Source organism: Elephantulus edwardii, unplaced genomic scaffold (assembly GCF_000299155.1).
Source record: "Elephantulus edwardii isolate Elephantulus edwardi_28Jun2011 unplaced genomic scaffold, EleEdw1.0 scaffold00077, whole genome shotgun sequence".
Lineage (NCBI taxonomy): Eukaryota > Metazoa > Chordata > Mammalia > Macroscelidea > Macroscelididae > Elephantulus > Elephantulus edwardii.
Window position 1 is genome coordinate 13,969,134 of NW_006399827.1, and position 21,390 is coordinate 13,990,523.

Sequence of the window (21,390 nt, forward strand, 5' to 3'; positions counted from 1 at the left end):
TGATGGAATGATCTAGAGAAGAAAATTGATTTGGGAGAGAGGAGAAACAGGTTGCCTGACTAATGTCCTTGAGTAGGCAAAAGAAGATGGAGTTTGATCACAGGCAAGGGAATGGCACAAGACGGGAATACAAATATTCTTCCACAGTAACAGGAGGGAAGGCAGAACATACAAGCAGAGAAGCAAGTGTAGGTGGATGTGGTCATAGTAGCTTGTACAGTTTCTTCTGATGTGCTTCTGTTTTCTCAGTGGAATAGAAAGCCAGCCAGTGAGTATGAAGTGAGACGTGGAGACAGAAGGAGGTATGAAACAGTCATCTAGGAGTGTGGAGAGTAGATGGACTAGAGAAATGTGGCAAGTTGCCAACAGTGCTAAAAACCTACTTGATATTGTTAGGTGCCATTAAGTCGATATGACTCACAGCAAACTTTGAAGAAAACCTCTGAATCCTGCCCTATGCTATGTCATCTTCAGCTTTCTGACACACTTGAGCCCATTGCAGCAGTCAATCCATCAATCCTTCTGGTTAAGGATCTTCCTCTCTTTTACTGACCCTCTGCCTTGCATGATATGTCCCCTTTCAAAGATAATAAGCCTCTCCTAACAACATGCCCAAAGTATGTGAGACAAAGGTTTAACCTGCACCTTTTCTAAGATATACCTGTTCATTCTTTTGGCAGTCTATCAGGTTTTCAGTACTCTTCAGTACTACGAGTCAAAGACATCATCTCTTCTGTCATCCTTATTCATTGTTCAGCTGAGAGTCAGATGCATGACAAATGATTGAAAAGACCATTGCCTGAATCAGGACCTCCTTTGTCCAGATTGACATCCTTGTCCTCTGTAATTTGGAGAAGTTCCAGACTACAGAATTTTCTTGACATTAGGGACCATTTAATAAGATTAGTCTCAGTGAGAGATTAGGGAGCTTTGGTGTCATAGTGGTAAGAAGCTGCACTGCAGTTCAAATCCACTGCTATGTGGGAGAAATAGTCTCCTCCCATGTGATTTACTACTTCAGAAAACCCTCTGGCGGATTAGCTAAAAGTTGATTCTGATGCAATGGTACTGCACAGTGATGATGGGATTAACCAATGTGGCGTGTGTTCATATGTGAATTTGTAGGTGCATAGTTGTATTTAACCAAGGTTAAATGCATATTTTAAGCATGTGGAACTAAGGGAAAAGGAAATGAAGGATGTTTGTAAAGGAGTGATTATCATAATGAGGCTAAGAACCTAAAGTGGTAAAGGAAGAAATTAAGACTAGGAATTTTCTTCTAAGTAACCCTAGAAAAAAGTAAAAAAAAAGTTAAGCAGTCTTTCTAAAAAAATTACTTAATTGAAATTGGAGAGTGGAAAAAAACCATGACAGCCATCTGGGACCCTTTTAGGCTTAGGAATGTTGACATCCTTATTAGATCTGTAGTAATTCATCCAGAATATTAGTGGTATAGTGTGTAACGTATTGGGCTAACTGAAAGGTCAACAGTTTGATTCCACCAAACACTTCACAAAAGAAAGATGGTCGTTTGTCCCATAAAGATTTACAGTCTCCGAAACCCAGGAGGGGTCACCATGAGTTCGAACAACTTGGCACCAGTGGCTTTTGGTGTTCTTGTATTGTTCAATTTTGAGCTGTACCATCCCTGAATGGTTTCTGGCTTTAAACTGTAAGCTCCAGTGTGATAGAACAGTGATTAAGAAGTCATTTCATCAAGAAGGCATAAAATCTGTTTAACCTGAGCTCTGTGGATAAGTGCTTATGGAGTTGTACACTAGGAGTCTGTAGTCCAACATAGACATAGACACAATAGCCTGATGCATTCCTGACCCATCTCCTAGCTCTGGTCCCAAGGATATAGTCCTAAGGTGACCTTTTTTTAAAAAAAAAAAATCTTTTTTGTGTGTGTACCGTCAAATTAGATCTTACTGATATAGGAGGAGATTGTCCCTCGTTCTCCAGCAGGGCATCTGGTGGATCCAAACCACTTTCCCCTGAGATTGCAGTGTAGCTTCCTGCCCTAGGCCACCAGAGCTCCCCCTAAGGTGACCTTTAATTCGACAAAGTTTAGACTTAAATTTTTCTTTATTTCAGTTTAAGGATTTTTTTAATTGATTTTTTTGTTGTTGTTGTTGGGGCAGCAGGGAACTTACTTTTCATGTGATTTTTGAAGTGATTTTTTGAATAAATGACAAAACTCATTGGAACCAACTCCATCAGATTTTTCATAATCTGTAAATTACAAGAAAGGAGACTGCCCATCTTTCTCCCCTGGAGCAGCCGGTGAATTTGAGCCACCTGCCTTGGGGTTGGCAGTGCAATCAGCTCCTTACCTACTAGATTACCAGAGCTTCATCTGTTAATTTTTTGTTGGGATGACTGGAAACAACTTATCCATTCTTTTTCACACGATTTTATAAAGTTTTAAAAATCAAGGTGATGTTTTCATGGTTGAAAACCACATACCTTATGGCAGCAACCTGGAACAAGAGGTGCATTGCATTGTAAAGTGGACTTGGGGAGGCGGAAAGGAAGGGGAGGGATGAAAATGTGCAACAGTGAATGAATGAAAACTCAACCTTTCTGTTAAACTTGCGTTAAAATCACAATTAAAAAAAGAAAACATACACTTTTATTTCTGAAAGGGGAAAAAATTCAGGAGAATTGAGCAACCCATTGAACACATTTACATCCACTATATATCGTCAAAGGGCAGACAGTAAATATTTTGCTTTTTTTAAATTTAGAAATTTTTTAAACTTTTTTAATAATTTTTTTATGTTAGGTTTTCATTCATTAATTGTTGCACATTTTATCCCCTCTTCTTTCTTCCCCCTCCCCCACTTCACTTTTTAAAAAAATATTCATTTATTGTTACTAAAATCCCATTTTTTATTTAGAGATTTTTTTTAAAAAAAAGATCCATTATTTGAGTAGAGCCTATGTCTCTTATTGTTGAAGAATAAAAGAAGAGAAATTTCTGTGGGCAGTTGAGTAGCTTTACATGTCTGTAACCTATTGCTTCACACTGCTCAGTTCTTTCTCTGTGGTTCTTCAGAAAATTTTGAAGTTAGAGCTGTGTTTTTCTGCCCATTACCTGTCATCAACGTTAAGGCTTGCCAGAGGCCTTAACATGCTTTCCTAATCAGTAACAAGAGCAGTGGTATTTAAGGAGTCCCATACTGGGGAAAAAGAGCTACTTTAGCCAGACGTCTTTTGAGTTTTGGATCTGTCTGTGAGTTGTGTGACCATGGGCACATCATTTGTTCTCTGAGTGTATTTCTTCATCCATAGAATTTTTTTTTTTAAATTGTATTTTATTATTTTTTGTGTGCATACCGTCAAATCACATCTGTCTGGTACAGGAGGAAATTGTCCCTCTTTCTGCAGCAGAGCATCAGGTGGATTAAAACCACGCACCTCTGGGAATGCAGTGCAGATTCTTGCCAATAGGCCACCAGAGCTCCCGGATATTGTTAAGAGTAGTTTGAGAGGAGATTGTGAAAATCAAAGATAGATAAGAGAGTGTTTTATGAACAGTAGCAATTTTATATAAAGTGCTTTCACATGGTTCATGGACTTGCCTCTGTTATTACATCATAACCTACCCACTACCGTTGAGCATATTCCAGTTCGTGACAATCTTCTGTCAGGTTTTCAAGACTATAAATCTTTATAGAGGGGGACAGCGTTGGGCTGTCCATCCGCCAAGGAGTGCGTGGTGGATTCAAACCACCTATTTCAGTTAGCATTCCACCCTGTAACATACTGCTTCTGTATGTTATTCTGTATTACTTATATTTACGAGTGTACACTGTAATTCTCCTTGGCCTTTTCAGAGATTTAAAAAACCTGTTTTCATGTCGGAGTTGAGATCTACTCCATGACAACTGGTTTACTGGTTTTAGAATTCCTGGTTCCAAAAGTTCTCAGCTTTCACTCAACAGTTTCAATTTCTTACCTGTAAAATGGAGATCAAAGTATCTATTTCAGGGGGGTTTTTGCAGGTTTCATTAAGATGTTTTTAAGACAAAACCAAAATTCTTGTAACACTAGTACTAAGTTATTTTTTTCTAAGTTTTTCCTTTTGCAGGGTAGGAAAAAAATTGCCTGTTTTAAAGATAATTTTTCTTTTTGGAAGATTTTATTTCATTATGCATTTCTTAAATTCAAGGTTATCTTGGATTTTAAAAGCTTGCCTCCTACCACATGGCTTCTTTTGTGAACTGATGCTCATTGGAGAGAACATGCCTTCATTGGCATGATCCTCCCTGAGAACTGAAGGTGCCAAACAGATCAGTTTGGTCCTGTCCTGTTTTGCCAGCCCAGATTGTCTTTTGTCACTGTCAGCTGCCCAGTGTGGCTAGTGTCCTTTTAAACCAAGCTAGATAGCAGTGTCTACCTTACTCTCCTGGGCCTGGCCTAGCAGTAGATACTGATACTTAGGATCCTGAGAAACCTAAGTTTCAGGGAAATATTTTGAGGAGCGTTACCTAGAAAATTTAGAATGTGAAATTTGGGCAGATTTGCAATGAAAACAAGGCTCAGAAATGTGCTGGTTAAGGAGATTTTAATAATGGCCTCTACTGGGTTCTATTCATAATTTAAAAAAATGAAAGAGAATTGACTTTCAAAGAGTATCTAATGAAAAGTGAAAACTAAACATTTATGGAAACTCCCTCCCTATATGTGTGGAGAACAACCACTTGGCCAACTGACTGGAAGAGATCTATATTTGTGCCTATCCCAAAGAAAGGTGACCCAACAGAGTGTGGAAACTATAGAACAATCTCAGTGATTTCACATGCAAGCAAGATTTTACTGAAGATTATCCAAAAACGACTGGAACAGCACATCAGCAGAGAACTACCAGAAGTCCAGGCTGGGTTTAGAAGGGGTCATGGTACTAGGGATATTGTAGCTGATGTTAGGTGGATCTTAGCTGAGAGCAGAGAATACCAGAGGAATGTCTATCTGTGTTTCATTGACTATGCAAAGGCATTTGACTGTGTGGATCATAACAAACTGTGGCTGACTCTGAGAAGAATGGGAATCCCAGAACACTTGATCGTTCTAATGCGAAACTTATACTTGGACCAGGAGACAGTCGTCAGAACAGAACAAGGGAACACTGCATGGTTCAAAATTGGGAAGGGCGTATGCCAGGGATGCATCCTATCTCCATACCTTTTCAGCCTGTATGCAGAACAGATTATCTGGGAGGCTGGGCTCTATGAGGAGAAATGTGGGGTCAAGATTGGTGGACGATTTATCAACAATCTGCGTTATGCAGATGACACAACCCTGCTTGCTGAAACTGAAGAGGACCTGAAGCACCTGCTGCAGAGGGTCAAGGACTGCAGCCTACAATATGGATTGAGGCTCAGTGTCAAGAAGACAAAGATTTCTCACCACTGGACCAATTAGCAACATCAGGATGGATGGTGAAGAGATTGAGATTGTACACAGCTTTAGTTTGCTTGGCTCCACAGTCAACACTCTTGGCACCAGTAGCCAGGAAATTAAAAGGCGCATTGCCATGGGAAAGTCTGCTGTTAGGGACCTCTCCAAAGTACTGAAGAGCAATGGTGCCTCTCTGGAGTCTAAGGTGCGTTTGATATAGGCCATGGTCTTCACAATCACTTGTTATGCATCAGAGAGTTGGACAATGACCAGGGAGGATAGAAGGAGAATTGATGCCTTTGAGCTGTGGTGCTGGAGAAGAGTATTGAGAATACCATGGACTGCTAGGAAAACAAACAGATTCATCCTGGAAAGGGTTAAACCTGGTGGCCCCTTGGAGGCAAGGATTCTGAGGCTCCATCTAACATACTTTGGACATGTTGTGAGGAGAGACCGGTCCTTGGAGAAGGACATCATGCTTGGGAGGGTGGAGGGACAGCGCAGGAGGGGAAGGCCCTCTATGAGGTGGATTGATTCAGTGATTGGGGTAATTGGAATGGGAGTGTCAGAGACAGTGCGATTGGCACAGGACAGAATGGAGTTTAGGGCTGTTGTACATAGGGTCGCCATGAGTCGCAAGTGACTTGATGGCACGTAACAACAAAACATCTCATTGCTATGCTACATGCTTAACTGTGGTCACTCTGGGGAAATTCTGACTAATTAAGGAGAAATAATGAGTTATGCATTTATTATTGAAACATTGACTCTTTTTTTTTCTTCTTCTTTTCTTTTTTTTTTTTATATTTTTTGTGCGTGTGCTGGCAAATTGGATCTGACGGGTACAAGAGGAGATTGTGTCCCTCCTTCTCCAGCAGAGCATCTGGTGGATTCAAACCATTAATCTCTGGGAGTGCAGTGCAGCTTCTTGCCACTAGGCCACCAGCGCTCCCTGAAACATGCTCTCTTAAGTGACGTAGTCTTCTCTCTACCCATTTTATTATTTTTTTGTGTGTGTACCTTCAAATCAGATCTGACTGGCACAGGAGGAGACTGTTCTTCCTTCTCCAGCAGAGCAGCTGGTATATTTGAACCATGTACCTCTGGGATTGTACTCTACCTGTTTTTGTTGTTTTTTTGTTGTTGTTGTTGTTGTTGTTTTTAATTTATTTTATTACTTTTTTGTGTGTACCATCAAATCAGATCTGACTGGTACAGGAGGAGATTGTTCCTCCTTCTCCAGCAGAGCATCTGATGGATTCGAACCGTGCACCTCTTGGATTGCAGTGCAACTTCTTGCTTTAAGACCACCAGAGCTCGCCTCTCTACCCGTTTTAAGTGGCCATTTTTCAGTTCTCCATAACATCCTCATGACAGTTTGCTAAAATGAACATATCAGGCTGGCTCCTGACTTTTGTAAAAGAATGTCCCCACCTCCGAGTTTGAAAGCTTGGAGACTGGTGGTTTCCATAACTACAACAGGTCTCAGGCTAATGACCCTGCAGTATAAGTGACAGGGCTTGCGGGCAAGAGCAGCTCTGCAGCATCTTTGGCAGAGGAAGAGTGGTGAGGAGAGAGTAAGGAATTCAACACACTTTAGAAACCCAAAGCCTTAACGAAAACATGCGAACAAATTAAAAAAAAAGAAACCCAAAGCCACAGTTCTACCTCATGGGCTTATAAACCTAGTTGGGCAGATATGTATTTGTAATCATTAGGAGAAGCAATTAGAAAAGGATCATGATAGAACATGATTGTGCTGAGTCTTATTTTTTGGGTTTTTTTTAAACTTTTTATTGTCATTTGCATGAAAGTTTACAGAGCAAATTGGTTCTCCTTCAACAATTACAAGACATTGTTTCTTGGCACTGATTACAATACATTGTAACAGTGCTCCTTTCACTTCCTCCCCTGTGTTTCCCATTTCCATTTGTCCCAGTCCCTTCCTGCCTTTAGAGCTCTATCCCTGGGTGAATGCTATCCTTTTGGTCTTCTGTGGTTGCTTTTTTGACGAGTATGTCCCTCCCTGGCATTGTTCATCACCTTACACATCTGTCTTTAACTCACAGGATTGATCAGTTCCATGTTGAAGGATGACTAAAGACCATAGTGGTGGGGGTTAGTCTCCCTCAACCAGTAAACCTGCTCATTTTTTATAATTCTGAGTTTTAGTCCACATTTTTCTTCCACTCAATCAGGGCCTTCTATTGTCATCCCTTTTAGATCTGTCAGCACTAGCAGCTGGGCGCCATGTAGTTCTTCTTGTCTCATGGTCACCAAACTGAAGTTTAGATGGTTTATTAGCCCTGTGGACTAATAATCTTTGACTTTCTAACCTTTTCTTTGCTCCGTACAGAGAGAGACCAATAGTTACATTATACCATTGGTGACTGTTCTGAAGCTTTTATGATTTCATTTGTTACTTACCAAAGTATGTTAAACATTGTCTTTGTGGATTGTTGTACCAGTTGGTTGGATCTGTGTTAGATCTATGACCTTAGTCCAAAACCTGAGTCCTAGTTTCCTAACTTGTGAAATGGAGATGATACCACATACTTTCCAAAAATAGTTGTGAGAATTTTTAAATATTTGCTCTTTGTAAAATGTCCAGGACAGTGCCTAGAACATAATGGATACACAGTAAATGGTAGCCACTATTATTAGTAGTAGGGAGTTCTGGTGGCTTGGTGGTAAGGGGTTGGTTGCTCTGGCACCCCAAAGGCATGTGGTTTGAATTTATGAGTGCCCTGTGGGAGGAAGAGGGACTTTCTATTCCTGTGCAATTTACAGCCTCAGAAAACTGCTGGAGGATCAGCTATGAGTTTGTTTCAACTTGATGATACATAACAACAGACACAACAATTATTACTAGTTAATTCAAAGGTAGATAGGAATAATACAGTTTACACATCAGAACCTGTTTCTTTGATGTTGCCATTGGGAGAGTTTATACATAATCCATTGATGCTAACATTTCTTTACATTTACTTGTAACATTACCTTCTACTTGGTGTCACTTTTTTTTTCATTTAAGTTGGATTTGATTATTGCAAATGTTCAAAAAGTAGCATCAGACTTGCTGAAGACCTCAAAAATGAAATATGGCCATCATAGAATGATTTTTATGAGTATATCTGGTAATTGCAAAATAACAACTCAGCTCATTGCTGTGACTTGGAATCAATTCATAGCTGGCCTTTTAATGAGTTTTCAGAGGCTATAAATTATACAGGAGCAGATTGTCCACTTTCTTCCATAGAACAACTGGAACATTTGAACTGCTGGCCTTTAAATTGGCAGTGCACCTTACCCACTAGACCACCAGGACTCCCTAATTCCAAAAGAATTGTTCCCATTTTGTCCTGTGTAGTGACACTACCTTTGGACAATATAAAACCAAGCTGAACATTGGTTAGCCTCCTACTACATATAATTTGAATATCTCACTTTAGTACGTATTACTGAGGGCCAGAATAGGGCAGGAGCTTCTATCTGCCATAGGACAACAAAGAACGAGGAGGTCAGAATAGAGTGAGCTGATCTGGGAGACTTGAGAAAAAGAAACTAGTTGAATTTTGAAGTTATATCTAGTTTGATAAAAAGGGTAAGAAATGGCATCTGAGAGGAGTTAGAGAGCGAAACGTGTTAATTCTGTTTACTGAACAAACATTGATTGCCTACTACTATGTGCTCTGTTTGATTGCTTGTGGAAACACAGGTGAATAATAACTGCTTTGATTTTAAGGAATACATAGTACACTAGGAGAGTTGGAATTGACTTAGCACTGATCCTTGGGGGTTTTCAGAGGCAGTAAAATATACAGAAGATTTCCCATCGTTCTTTGAAGGATCAGCTGATGGATTCGGATCATTTACCTTTGAGTTGGGAGTATAACTCCTTACCACCAGGTCACCAGAGCTCCCTTACTCAGGAGAAGGACTTTATAAAAAACAATTATGCTCCATAATAGTCTATGTGTTTCCTACTGCCAAAGGGGCCCTTTAGAGTAGTGAGAGAAGATCTTCACCCTGAAACCCACAGCGTCCCTTTTCAGCAGGAAGTAGCTAAGAGAATACGCCATCCCCTTTCCCTTATGAATCAGGGTGAAGTCTCTCTCAGGGAGGAGTGATAGGGAATGGCAAAGGACACACTGACAAAGAAGATTAATCAGAACTGGCTTTGACAAGCACTGTGGCATTTGGACAAGAACAAACTGGGAGGAGGGTAGAGAGAATAGTGCAACAATGAATGAATGGAAACCCAAAATCTCTGTAAATGTTTATGAAAATTAATAAAATACAATTATAGAAAAAAAATTATGATAAAGTAGAGTGGTAGAGATATGCATATGTTGCAGTTGAGTTGCAAAAGAGGGGTATCTAATACCCTAGGAATAAAAGTGGGACAAGATGCAGTCAGATTTACTGTCATGGTAGGTTACTTACTGTGTAAGCAATGAGAAGGAGAATAAATGGATGGAAGCTCACAACTTCAGACTACAATAAAGGAAATGTAAAGCCATTGAAAAAAATTGAGCAAATATTTTAGGGAAGTTAGTGACTTGGTATATGGCATGGAAGGACAAGAGTGAACAAACATTTGGGAAGTTTTTGCAGTACCCTGGCTCTGGTGGCCTAGTGGCAAGAAGCTGCACTGCAATCCTGAAGCCTTGTGGTTCGAGGCCACCACCAGCTGCTCTGCAGGAGGATGGGCAGTCTCCTCCTGTGCTATTAACTGCCTCTGAAAACCCACCAGAGGGTCAGCTATGGATTGGTTCTGACTCTGCAGTAAACAACAGACTAAATATGAGAGACCTCAGTTCGAATTGTGGAGGAAGACAAACAAGAAAAAAGGGGGAAAATCAAGAATTGGTAGGATTCTTGACTGAAATGGGAATTGGAAGAGTCAGACGTTTTTCTGAACTGTGACATCTGAGAGAATAGTGACACTGTTAAAGAACTAGGAATGTAAGGGTGGGTGAATACATGCTATTTATTCACAGAGGCTGGCTCTTTGACAAAGCACCAAAGCGCTCTTTTATCCTATGTCTCAGATCCCTCTGCCTCTCACTTCCAAGCCTAATTACTTTGATTTTGATTGCAGCTCCACCACCCCCACCACCCATGATCCGAAATGGTGCCAGGGATGCACCCCTTCCCCCGCCACCATACCGAATGCATGGGTCAGAACCTCTGAGTCGAGGAAAGCCTCCCCCTCCACCCTCAAGGACACCAGCTGGGCCTCCTCCTCCTCCACCTCCACCCCTGAGGAATGGCCATAGAGATTCTATTACCACGGTCCGATCTTTCTTGGGTGAGTAGCAAGGCCTCACTTCACTAACTCCAGTGGTCTGAAATTTTTATTTTAAAGATGTCTTTATTTTTTGGTAAGAAAACATCTTTATTTTAGAAACTTTACTACTACCCAAGTACTTACTCTTATAATCAGTAAGTCCTTAAACTTGTAATCAATTGCTAGGTTATGTATAGATGATAAAAATCATTGTTAGATAATCTTTTAAATCAATTATGAAAGACAAAAACATTCAAAGGTCCTAACTGAAACTTTAAATCCTTCCCAAAAGGCAGTCAAGGTTCCTCATCACTCCTTTATTTAAGCCCTTTAGAGTTGATGTGTCAGCAAGTAAGAGACCCAGGCGATGAGCGTCTCAAAAAAAGTGAAGATGTCTTTAGTATGGAAACCTAGACTATGATTGAGCCAATACATTTGAGCTTTCTTTTAGAGAGGGAATGGCGTGGGGCTGTGCGATAGCTGTCCCAGCTGTGTCTAATTGCTAAATGATGGTAACCTGTACCAAAAGAGAATTTTCTGGTCAAATTTCTCTCTAGGAGGAGATACGTATTCCTATTTTAGGTGAACTTCTACCAGTTTATGAATTCAGTCCCATTGGTTTCCGCTGGTAACAGTTTCTAAGAAAACGTACTGAAAAACAGAAATGTATTTCTTTCTGCCCCTGTGCCACAGCTGAGTTTTCCTCTTTATGCCTGAATTTTTGTGGAAAGATCTAAAATAGGGCTTAGAACCAGTTCTTTTCAGTTTAGTCAAGACTGAAAACATGAAATGGAATGGACTTGGATTTGTGAAATGTGGGTGAATTGGAAGAGGAAAAATTTCAGGTGATGGCCCTGCTAGAAACTGAAATTCACCTCTTAGAAAAAAGGACAGTGTGTACATTGCATAGCACAGCAGAGTTGAACACAACTGTGCCCAATTCAAGGATGGCACCAGTTGTGCTACCTTGAAGTGTTTCTCTCTTTAGTCCTGGCAGTAATTCTGGTCTGTTTGCCAAACACTGAAAGCTCTCACATTCCTCTTCTTCCTCAATTTCTTGCATTAGTCCCCTGAAAAGTCTTATTATACCTTTTCTGAATTTTCCACTTCAGGGCTCTGACCTCTGCTTTCCTCTGTTGCTGTTACTCCAGTTCATCCAGATATGGAAAATTTAGATCTGTTTAGATTTCACTACGTGACTGAACTAGTTCACGACCCTGGCTTAAAGAATCAGCCCAAGAAATCAAGCTTAAAGAGCCTTTTAGCATGTGTGGCATAGAGTGTAATACTGTTCCTGTCTCAGTAGTCATGCCTTACTGGGTGGGGTAGGCCTGCCAGTCCATCAGAATGGACAGGAGACTGGTGATGGGAGAGTCTTAGTGACAGAATTCTGTGGGAGCACACAATGGGTGATACACATGGCTGTTCTTTTTCAGATGATTTTGAGTCAAAGTATTCCTTCCATCCAGTAGAAGACTTTCCTGCTCCAGAAGAATATAGACATTTTCAGAGAATATATCCTAGCAAAACAAACCGAGGTGAGACGATTAGTAATGAATGCTCCTCCATATCTACATAGAATGCAGAATTTGCACATTTATTTTCTTGGGTGAAAATTTACTTCTCCTTACCTTCATTTTAGTAAAATTTTTCGTTTATTATTAAAGAGTTTGCCAGTTGTTAAATTTAAAGACTAGGAAGTCTAATAGGTGATCTTAGTGAGTGTGGTTTTTTGTTTTCCAGCTGCCCGCGGAGCACCACCGTTACCACCCATTCTCAGGTGAAGCCTGGCTTGGTCTTGTTCTTCAGGAAAAGGATGGACCTTCTTTCTTCTCAGATGGTCCCTTCCATTCCCCTGAAACCTGCATGAGAGCTCCTGATGTGTTTCTCCAGTGCACCCAACCCCTAGACTCCAAGCGTCCTCCCAGCTCACCTCCATCTATGCATCTTGTCTCTGGACTTGGTGATCGGACTCTTTATCTTGGCAGTAGGGTCTCAAACCCTGCATTCAACCTTCTAGCAGCCCTGCTAGCCAGATGAGGAAGAAGCAAGCTTCCATGTTTCTTGCTTTCCTTTTGGGGGAAGGTGCCTTGTGTTGAGTAAACTCACTGTTGGGGCTGAATGGAGAGTCCTATTCCTACCTCCTCTTACCCACTGTAGGGGAAGCTTGGCAGGTATATTCTATTTCATCATTTAGGAGGCTGGTATCACCAGGACTTCTGGGGTTAGGTGGGCATTTTCAGAAACATAAAAGGAGTTTGCAGACTAGTGATCTATTTTAAAGGTCAGGTTTGGAGGAAAGGCAAGGATATGGGTCTGCTTTATTTTTAGTTCTGTTCTCTCACCTTCCCAGGGATAAGTTAGGTATCAGCACTAAATACTAATCAATCAAACTAAATGTCACATAAAAAGAGAGGGTGAAATAAATTGGGAATCCTTTTACACCTAGTCAGTTTCTCTGCAGCAGAGGGACCAAGAGCCATTTGAATCCTCTGGGACTGTCTATCCTGTTTTGTCAGGGTGTTGAGGTTGAGGAATGTTTTTCCTTCCCTTAGTTCCCATCCCTTCAAGAAAAAAGTTGCTTTGGAGGGGGGGCCTAAGGATAGGGGACCATAATTCATTCCTGATTCACAAACTTCAAAACCTCTGGTGGGAGATAAGAAAATAGGGCCTAGACCTTGACCTTAACCTTGGCTCCACCTCAGCCTTTTTTATTTGTCATAAAGGTCAGTGGCCTTTATCCTTTCCAGTCCCTGGTGGGTGCTCCAGCATGGCAAAGAAGTACCTCATGGAAGGGGCTGGCTCTGTGGGGCTGCAAAAGGCTTTAACTAAGACCTGGTTCCAAATTGAGAGCCCATCTGACTAAGCTGGATCCTTGCATTCCTTTCTTTACCATTCTCCCCTTCCCAGGGGTCAAAAACAATAGTGTGAACAAGGGTAAGGTAGCTTCTGAGGATGGTCAGGGATCCCTCCATGCCAAGATAGTAAAAATATTGGTAAGATGTGCCTCAGTTCAGTCTAATACATCTTCCTTGGCAACCAACAATACGTGTTTTCTTCATCTTCCAAACCCTAAAGAGCAGAGAAAAATAGATTTCCAATCTAGGTAGGAATTAAGCTTCATGATGAGACAGGGACTTCCCCTTCTCCCACAGCAAGAGTGGGCTTCCTGGGTTCAATAAACCAGACACTTAGGTTTGCTACAGCTATTGCCAAGCTGAGAGGCTGCTCACAGCTTGGTGTATGAACATGGAGGCCATGAATGTTTCTTGACATGAATGAGGAAAGAAAAAAAAATTTACTGGCCACATCACAGGTTTAAATTTCTTAGAGAACTTCCAAAACTTTGCAATTTACAGGCAAAGGATTTGTGCATGGTACCAGATGAAATCCAAGTGTTCTCAATGCTAGGTGAGGGAGAGCATAGATTAGGTGATCTATAATGGGACCTGCTCTCCTTTTTTATCCTTCGGACCACATTGATTCTTGGGACAAATGATTAGGTCAGTCACCAGACTCTAATAATTCTTACTTATCAGTCTCATATTCAAATCTGTTAGCTCTTAGAAGTGCTCCTAATACCCTGAATTGACTGGAGCTGAAAGAAGGACACTAATAGAAGGAAAAGAAGAAAGTATAGGAGTTGATCCTGCAGCTAAGTTCCAGGGTAGATGCTGACAAGTTACTGAACTTTGACTGTGAAGTCTTCCCATTTATTTTTGAAATGGGAATTGATGCCTTTTGTACAATATTATCAAAGTGTATCTTTTTTCCCCCTGCACTCAAACTTAGAGTATGGAAATAAATATCACAGATAAAAGCTAAACCCCAGCTTTTCACTGGGGTCAATATCGTCCTCTTCTCCAACCTGCTGCCCCTCATATTCTTCAGCATTTAGACTGTGTCACATGGGTATTGGCTGTATTTGTGTGGTCTTGACCTCATGAAAAAAGTCCCGGGCCTAGATCTAGTCAGAGGAGTTTCTATTTCAGAGCATGGCAGTGACACAGTACCTATTTAAATGTTTTTTGCCTTATACACTATTTGGTCTCGCTGTTAATAACAGATTTATTATCATGTATATTTACTATTGAAGAATGGGAATGTGATCCCCTCATAGTTATTGATCTATTTTGTATGTTGTCAAAAGCTTGTAATACATGTTTAAGGTGGGCTGGCTGCAAGAGCACTAAAACTTCTCACCTTTTAAACTGCTCTTTTTATCTGCTTGTGGGACTGTCGTCTCTTCAGTCAAAGATTGGGTGGTCTCATGTTGAGGCTGGTGCCCAGTCCTGTTAACCCCGTATCCCCTCCCAGAGGAAGAGACATTGTCCAACCAAGCATCAGGAAGCTGTGTTAAAAGCCCTTGTGTGGGTTTGGTTTTGTAATGTTTTTCCCCTAATAGGAAAAACTTAGCTGTTTCTTACTGCGCTGTCTGATAAGCAGGGAAGTGGCCTCCCAATTTTTAAATGAGCTAAATGCCCCTCTTCCTTCTCTCCCTGGTCACCAAACCTGGACCAAAGCACTTTGATATTTCAGGTGTGACCTTCTGTAGTCTGGCGATTTCATTCCATGTACTGCGCCAGAGCCCATCATCTCTACAGCCTGGGTCCAGAGAGTGCGTGTGCTTAGTGCTGCTCCACCTGATGGTGTGAGGCTTCTGTCTCCAGAAATCCATCCCAGCCCTCCCAGCTGGCAAAGACAAGGAGACTGACTAGTCACCAGTCATTTCACTGGGGAATCTCACCCCACAGCCCCCAACTTACACGCAGATTTACCTCCAGGGAGAGGTGAGAAAAAAATTGTAAATAGACTTGTTACAGAGCAAACTCAGGGTTGGGGTGTATTTTTATTCTCCTGATCACTTGAACTAATCTATAGGCCGAGTGCTTATGGGAGTGAGGGAGAAGTATAACTCCAGGGTCTGCCCTTCTGCTCACTCTGGGGGTGGAGTAGACATCTGAGGCCCTTTAGTGGCACTACTGTGAGCTCTGTCCTGGAAACCTGACCTGCAATCAACTACAAATTGAATTCTTCACATTCCAGTCAAAATCTTTCTTTTCCTACTGAAACTCAGTCTCTGGATGTGTGGTCAGACTGGCCTTCTGCCAGTCACCTTTTAGGGAATGGGAAAGGAAAGAGGAGGGCCAGTACAACTGCCTTCATTACTTATCTGTTAAAAACAACATGAAAAAAACAAGTCACCTTCAAAAACACATACTGAAATTGAGCTGTGTAACTAAAGGCAGGGCTTGGTTCCATCTGACTCCACGTTCATTGTGCCTTGTGTTAGATCTCTGTGCTTTCTTCCTCTTTAAAGCAATTAAAATCTTCCTTGTTAACTGCTATTTCCTCCTGCTCATGATTCTGACAACCTAAGTGGGATCCCCCTCTAATTGTCTTAAATTTCATCTCACATACAGTGACAGAGGGGCCTAGCCTTTTTCTTCCTAACCTCGGACCTTTCCTGGGATGAACAACATGGAAGTCACAGTCAACACTGAATAAAAGACTAGAATGAAATGTGTGAAGTATGTGTGTATGTGTCTGTGTGTGTCTGCATGTGGATCAATTAAAAAATAATTTATTGTACAGTTTATTTTGGAGTTATATTCTGATTACAGTATTCCTTCTTCCAAATAGCATTGATATTCCCCGTCACCTTATCTCAAGATGTATAATCCGCTCTCAGGTGGATTCTTTGGTACATCTCTCTCTTCTGGGTGCCGTGCAGTTTAATTAAACCTTACTTTAAAAAATAAAAACCTGTGTACTCTTACCTGGAATACTGGTGCAAATGGTGGTTTAGGGAAGGGATGAAATGGGTGTCTTTATAGTCTAGGTTTGTGCAGTAGTTTGACTCCAGACCTCTTATATACTGACTTGGGCAAAGGTATTTGAAACTTCCTTCTCAAGTATTTTCTCTCCTCCTTGTTTGCTCTGTGCTCTAACTCAGTTCTGATTCAGAAGCTGACCAGTTGTTTCTTACAACTGGTTGGACATTATTATTTGCCACCTCACACCCCTTTGCCCTGAATTTCTGATACCCTCTGAGTCCTCTCCTGATAACTTTTTTTTTCATTCTGTGTGTCAGGTTCTCAAATTGAGGAATAGAAGAAAAAGATGGGGGCAGAGCAGTCACTGCCTGTTTTTATGTGTTAATTGTGTTTCTGTTCACTGCTTCTTGGTTGAAGCTTTAGCTCACATTTTTGAACTTTGACTTCACGTGTAAACTTCAACCAGACATTCCTTGCTCATTGTGGTCAGCTGACATAATCACTGCTCTCAACTTGTACTTTCATCACTAGCAAAGGTCTACTGATTCATAATGGGTGTGTATATGAATCACTTTAGATATAAAATCACTGAGGTTTCGGGAGGGTGGAGGTGAAAGGCCTCTTTGTTTTTGATCCATACTGACCAGAGCGAATTCATGATTATTTGGTCCATTGTTACTAATATGATGATAATAAACTACCTATTTATTGATGTAATTGTTCTTGTGACTTTAAATGGCCCTCAGTTGGAGCAAAGTGACCTGCAGCTTCTTAATCTCCAAGCCTTATTAGGGCACTATTGTGAATAGGATATCAGACAAGTCCTACCAGTGTGGTTTGATTCCTCCTCCATGACTCTGAGTTGGCAGGTGATAAGGACGCTCATTCTAATTACTGCTGGGGCACAGCTGCTTATGGTGAACTTGCCTCTTAATTATTTCCTAGTCCAACTTGGCCACAAACGGCAAAGCATTGCAAGGAGCTGCCTGTTGACTTCTAGTGCTCTGCAGATACACGGAAGAGAACTAAAATATCTCAGGGTCTTGACTCTTAAGAGCAACTACAGGAAAACACTTTACCTCTGATGTCACTGGAACCCTGTCTAGGCAGTTTTGTATATAATTGAATTCACCTTGGAGCTTTAGGAGTGTACGCATGTGAAATTTAAATGCCTGTATGCAAAGTGTTCTTGCAAAGGATGGGCCTTTTGATTCCTTCATTTGGCAAGCATTTCCTTACTCTGTACCAGGCATCTATATACAATATGAAGATGAAGAGTCTCAGAGATGTAAGGACAGCTGCCTCGGGAAACCTATGCAGAAAATTAGTAGGATTTAGCCAGGGAAGGGATGGTGAGTAGCATTGCAGACAGGAAACAGTGGATAAAGGCACAGAAGAAACTGGAAGTTCCTATGGAATTGGAAAGCTTCAAGTAGTTTATGTAGAACTTTTCAGTCCTGACATCCTATTTACCTTTTTCCATAGTGGACGTTTAGTCTTGGAGAATGTTCTTTAATTAGTACTGTAATTTCCTGGTGAGTATTTTCATGTATGTTGTGGTGGTAGGTGCTACTGAGTACACCACAATGCAGATGACCCCATGGACAGCAGATGAGAACCTTGCTCTATTCTGCATCAACCTCACCACCTCTGATAGGGCTGCTTTACTCATTGTGTCCCACTGTAATGTAGTGGGGTTATGTTTTACTCAACCACCATATCTTAAAAGTTGACTGGGCACATCTGATACACGTTTTCAGGATAATTTTTTTTTAGCTTTCCAGTTTATAAAAATAAAAATTGTGAAGATTTCTTCCTGACTTCTACTGCCCTATAAAAAAGAAACCAAAAATGCCCATTTCTAAAGCCTCTTCTGTATATAAGCCCTTTTTCATTCCTGAAAGCCTACTTTTACGGTTTTCACCTGCTGGAAAGCTTTACCGTCACTTCCCAATTAGGCCATTTTAGAACCTGCATCCGTCTAATATTAATGCTATAATTAAGTGGCCAAGGGTTTGATTCTAGCTCTTTTACAGTTTGTGTGACTTTGAAGCAAATTTGTGCAACTCCTACTCCTTCATTTGTAAAATGGAAACAATGCTTTGAGTGCTTTTGAGGAATAATGTGATACAGAAAAAATACTGAGCCCTCTTGCCTTCTATGTAAACAAGCTACAATTAACTGCTTATAGTAATGATTGCTTTCCTGCTTCTTAGCTTTATGGCTCTTTGTTATGTGTTATTCAGGAAAGAAAAATCTTTACCATCACCTAGAATTAGGTTTTGGATTTTAAAGGAACATAGTGGTCACAGTGCATCATATCATGTAGTGCATTAACCAGAGGGTGGCAGTCCAAACCAATGGCTCCACTGGACGAAGGGCAGCTTCTTCCACAAGGATTTACAGCCACTCAGAAACAGATGAAGGGAGATTATAAATGGAACCGACTGCATAGCAGTGAGGTGGTGGTTGATTTTTGAGTTTTAGGTAAGTGTTAGCACTGGAAACTAGCCTGTAAACTACTTATTTAATTTTTATTTTTCATTAAAATCTCAGCTTGCTACCTGTTTTTTAATAGCTATCTTGCCTGGCCTCAGAATCCCCAGTGTTTAGCGCTTTTTTTTTTTTTTTTTGTTTTAAAGGTTTGGTTTGTTTCTGGTGTTTTGTTGAGGGGTTTTTTTTCCTTCATTATAAGACTATTCTCCACTTCCCATAATGTGTGAATATATGGGGATGATGAAGTGCACAGAATATAAGTTTGGTCTTATTTCTCACGGAGGTAACAGCTGAGATACTGTGATACCACTTAAATGTGGTCAAAAAGAAACTGACTCATGATAAGCCGACCTTCCAGCGGGGTTTTCAGACAGTAAATCTCACAGGAGGGGGTTGCACATCTTTCTCCTACAGAGCAGCTGGTGCATTCAAACTGCCTGTTTTGAGTTGGCGGCTTAACTCCTTAACCATACAGTGTAATTTAAACATACATAGAACTTTACCAGTACATCTACTGGTTTGGATGGCAGCCATTTGGGTCCTAAGGCAGACCTAGTGCTGTGATCTGTAATCACTCTCTGCTTTGCCAGGTGGAGAACTAGCGCCCAGTGCATGGACTTTCAGTAAACTGTTGAGCCATGTTCAACTACATGCCGAACCGTGCAGTTAGGTGACCTTGAGTTGTCTACAACTCAGCGACCCTGAGAACAACAGATCTGAACTTTGCCCTAACCTGCGCCATTCTCACGACATCTGATATGTTCAAGACCATTGTTCCAGTCACTGTGTCAATCTGTAACATGATCAAAGTATGTGAGACAAAGTTTCACTATCTTACCTCTAAGGAAAACCCAGCTTCCACTTCCTGCAAGCCAGACTCTCAAAACCGTGCTCAGCAGGATAATTAGGTACGCTAGGCAGGGAGAAGGGTTCCCACATCACAGGGAAAGGAGGGCACGTAAATTCAGAGTAGGTTGCGGAGCAAGGACTACAACCCCCGGTGAGCTTTGCAGCCTGAGAGATGCGCCTTAACCTTTGCCACAACTACACCTTCAAAAGTGTCCCGGATGTTGGTAACGTCACCATTTTGTAGGCGTGGCCTCAGGATGGCGGGGAGACCTGGGATGATCTTATTGGCTTCGGGTTTTCCGGCTGGCCCGAGTGCGGAGAAGGGGGCGGTGACTAGAGCGCGCGGCGTTCTGACGACGGCCAATCAGAAGCCCGATCGGACTTAGGCGGGAGACAGGAAGGAACGTCTTGACCCTGAAGATTTGGCGCGAGCACGGGAGGTCCTTGGCTCGTGACGGTTGTCACTCTGGGCGCTTGTGGAGAATTTTTGAGGCTGTGTTGTGTAAGACGTGGAAGAAAAGCTGCACTGAAGTGACGAAACCCTGTAAGGTGGGAAGAAGGTTCTCGGGGAAGTCTGGGGTCTGGGAGGCAGCGGAGTTCGGTGAAGGCTGGGACCAGGACTGTCGGGTCTGATGAAGTCGGAATAAATCGAGGAGAGCTGAAATCAGGGGAGATCTGAGTCCAGGGTTAGAGAGGCAGATTGTTTGTGCTCAGAGGCGTTCTTGCAGTTGTGTGTGGTGTAAAAGCTGGAGAGTGGGTGGGTGTTGAAAGTGAAATGAGGGCTGAATGCCGAGTTGTAGGGGAAACTGGCGGAGAGACAGCTGCCAAGAACTTGCGGGAGGCCGCTGGCCCAAAATGATAAAGAGTTTAAGACTCTTGGAGTGAGCACATTAAGTATTCAATACTGTAGAAATTAGTTAAGATAAACCAATTTCTTAAGAAGCACTATCACTCAAATCGTTAAGAATTTGGACTCTGGGGCCAAAATTAACTTACTGACTACTTTTATAGTTAATACGATTTGGGGCCTTTTTGCTCACCCATCACGTAGGGATTATAATAGTGCCTATCTCTTCTTGGGAAGGTGAAATAAGTTAATATATGTAAAATGTGTTTGTTGTTGCTGTTTATCATAGACTCAGAACCGACCCATAGCTGACTCTGGTGGGTTTTCAGAAGCAGTAAATAGCGCAGGAGGACACTGTCCATACTTCTTACACAGAGTGCCTTTGGGACTGTAGCACAGCTTCTTGCTACAAGGCCACCAGAGTGCCCTGTGCCTCTTAAACTTAGCTGTTATTATATCCATTTACATGGGAATCAGAACTGAATGTTGAAATATTGCTGTACTATCATTTATTCATTAAATGGGTTTTGGTCAGGAGCTCCTGTAAACGATGTTATAAAGAAATTGTGTGTACTGCAATCCCAGAGGTGCACGGTTCAAATCCACCAGATGCTCTGCTGGAGAAGGAGGAACAATCTCCTCCTGTACCAGTCAGATCTGATTTGACGGTACACACACAAAATAATTTAAAAGGGGGAGCTCTGGTGGCCTAGTGGCAAGAA

General features: G+C 41.5%; 1 protein-coding gene across 1 annotated transcript in view; it reads left to right on the forward strand.

Annotated features, from left to right (window-relative positions):
* The window catches only part of WIPF2 (WAS/WASL interacting protein family, member 2), a 42,565-nt gene extending 30,076 nt beyond the window's left edge, over positions 1 to 12,489 (forward strand). Inside the window, exons 6-8 of the mRNA XM_006889413.1 lie at positions 10,511 to 10,720; positions 12,136 to 12,237; positions 12,443 to 12,489. Coding sequence (XP_006889475.1) covers positions 10,511 to 10,720; positions 12,136 to 12,237; positions 12,443 to 12,483 — 353 coding nt within the window. The 3' untranslated portion in view covers positions 12,484 to 12,489. The remainder of the gene's footprint in view (positions 1 to 10,510; positions 10,721 to 12,135; positions 12,238 to 12,442) is intronic.
* Positions 12,490 to 21,390: the final 8,901 nt, after the last annotated feature.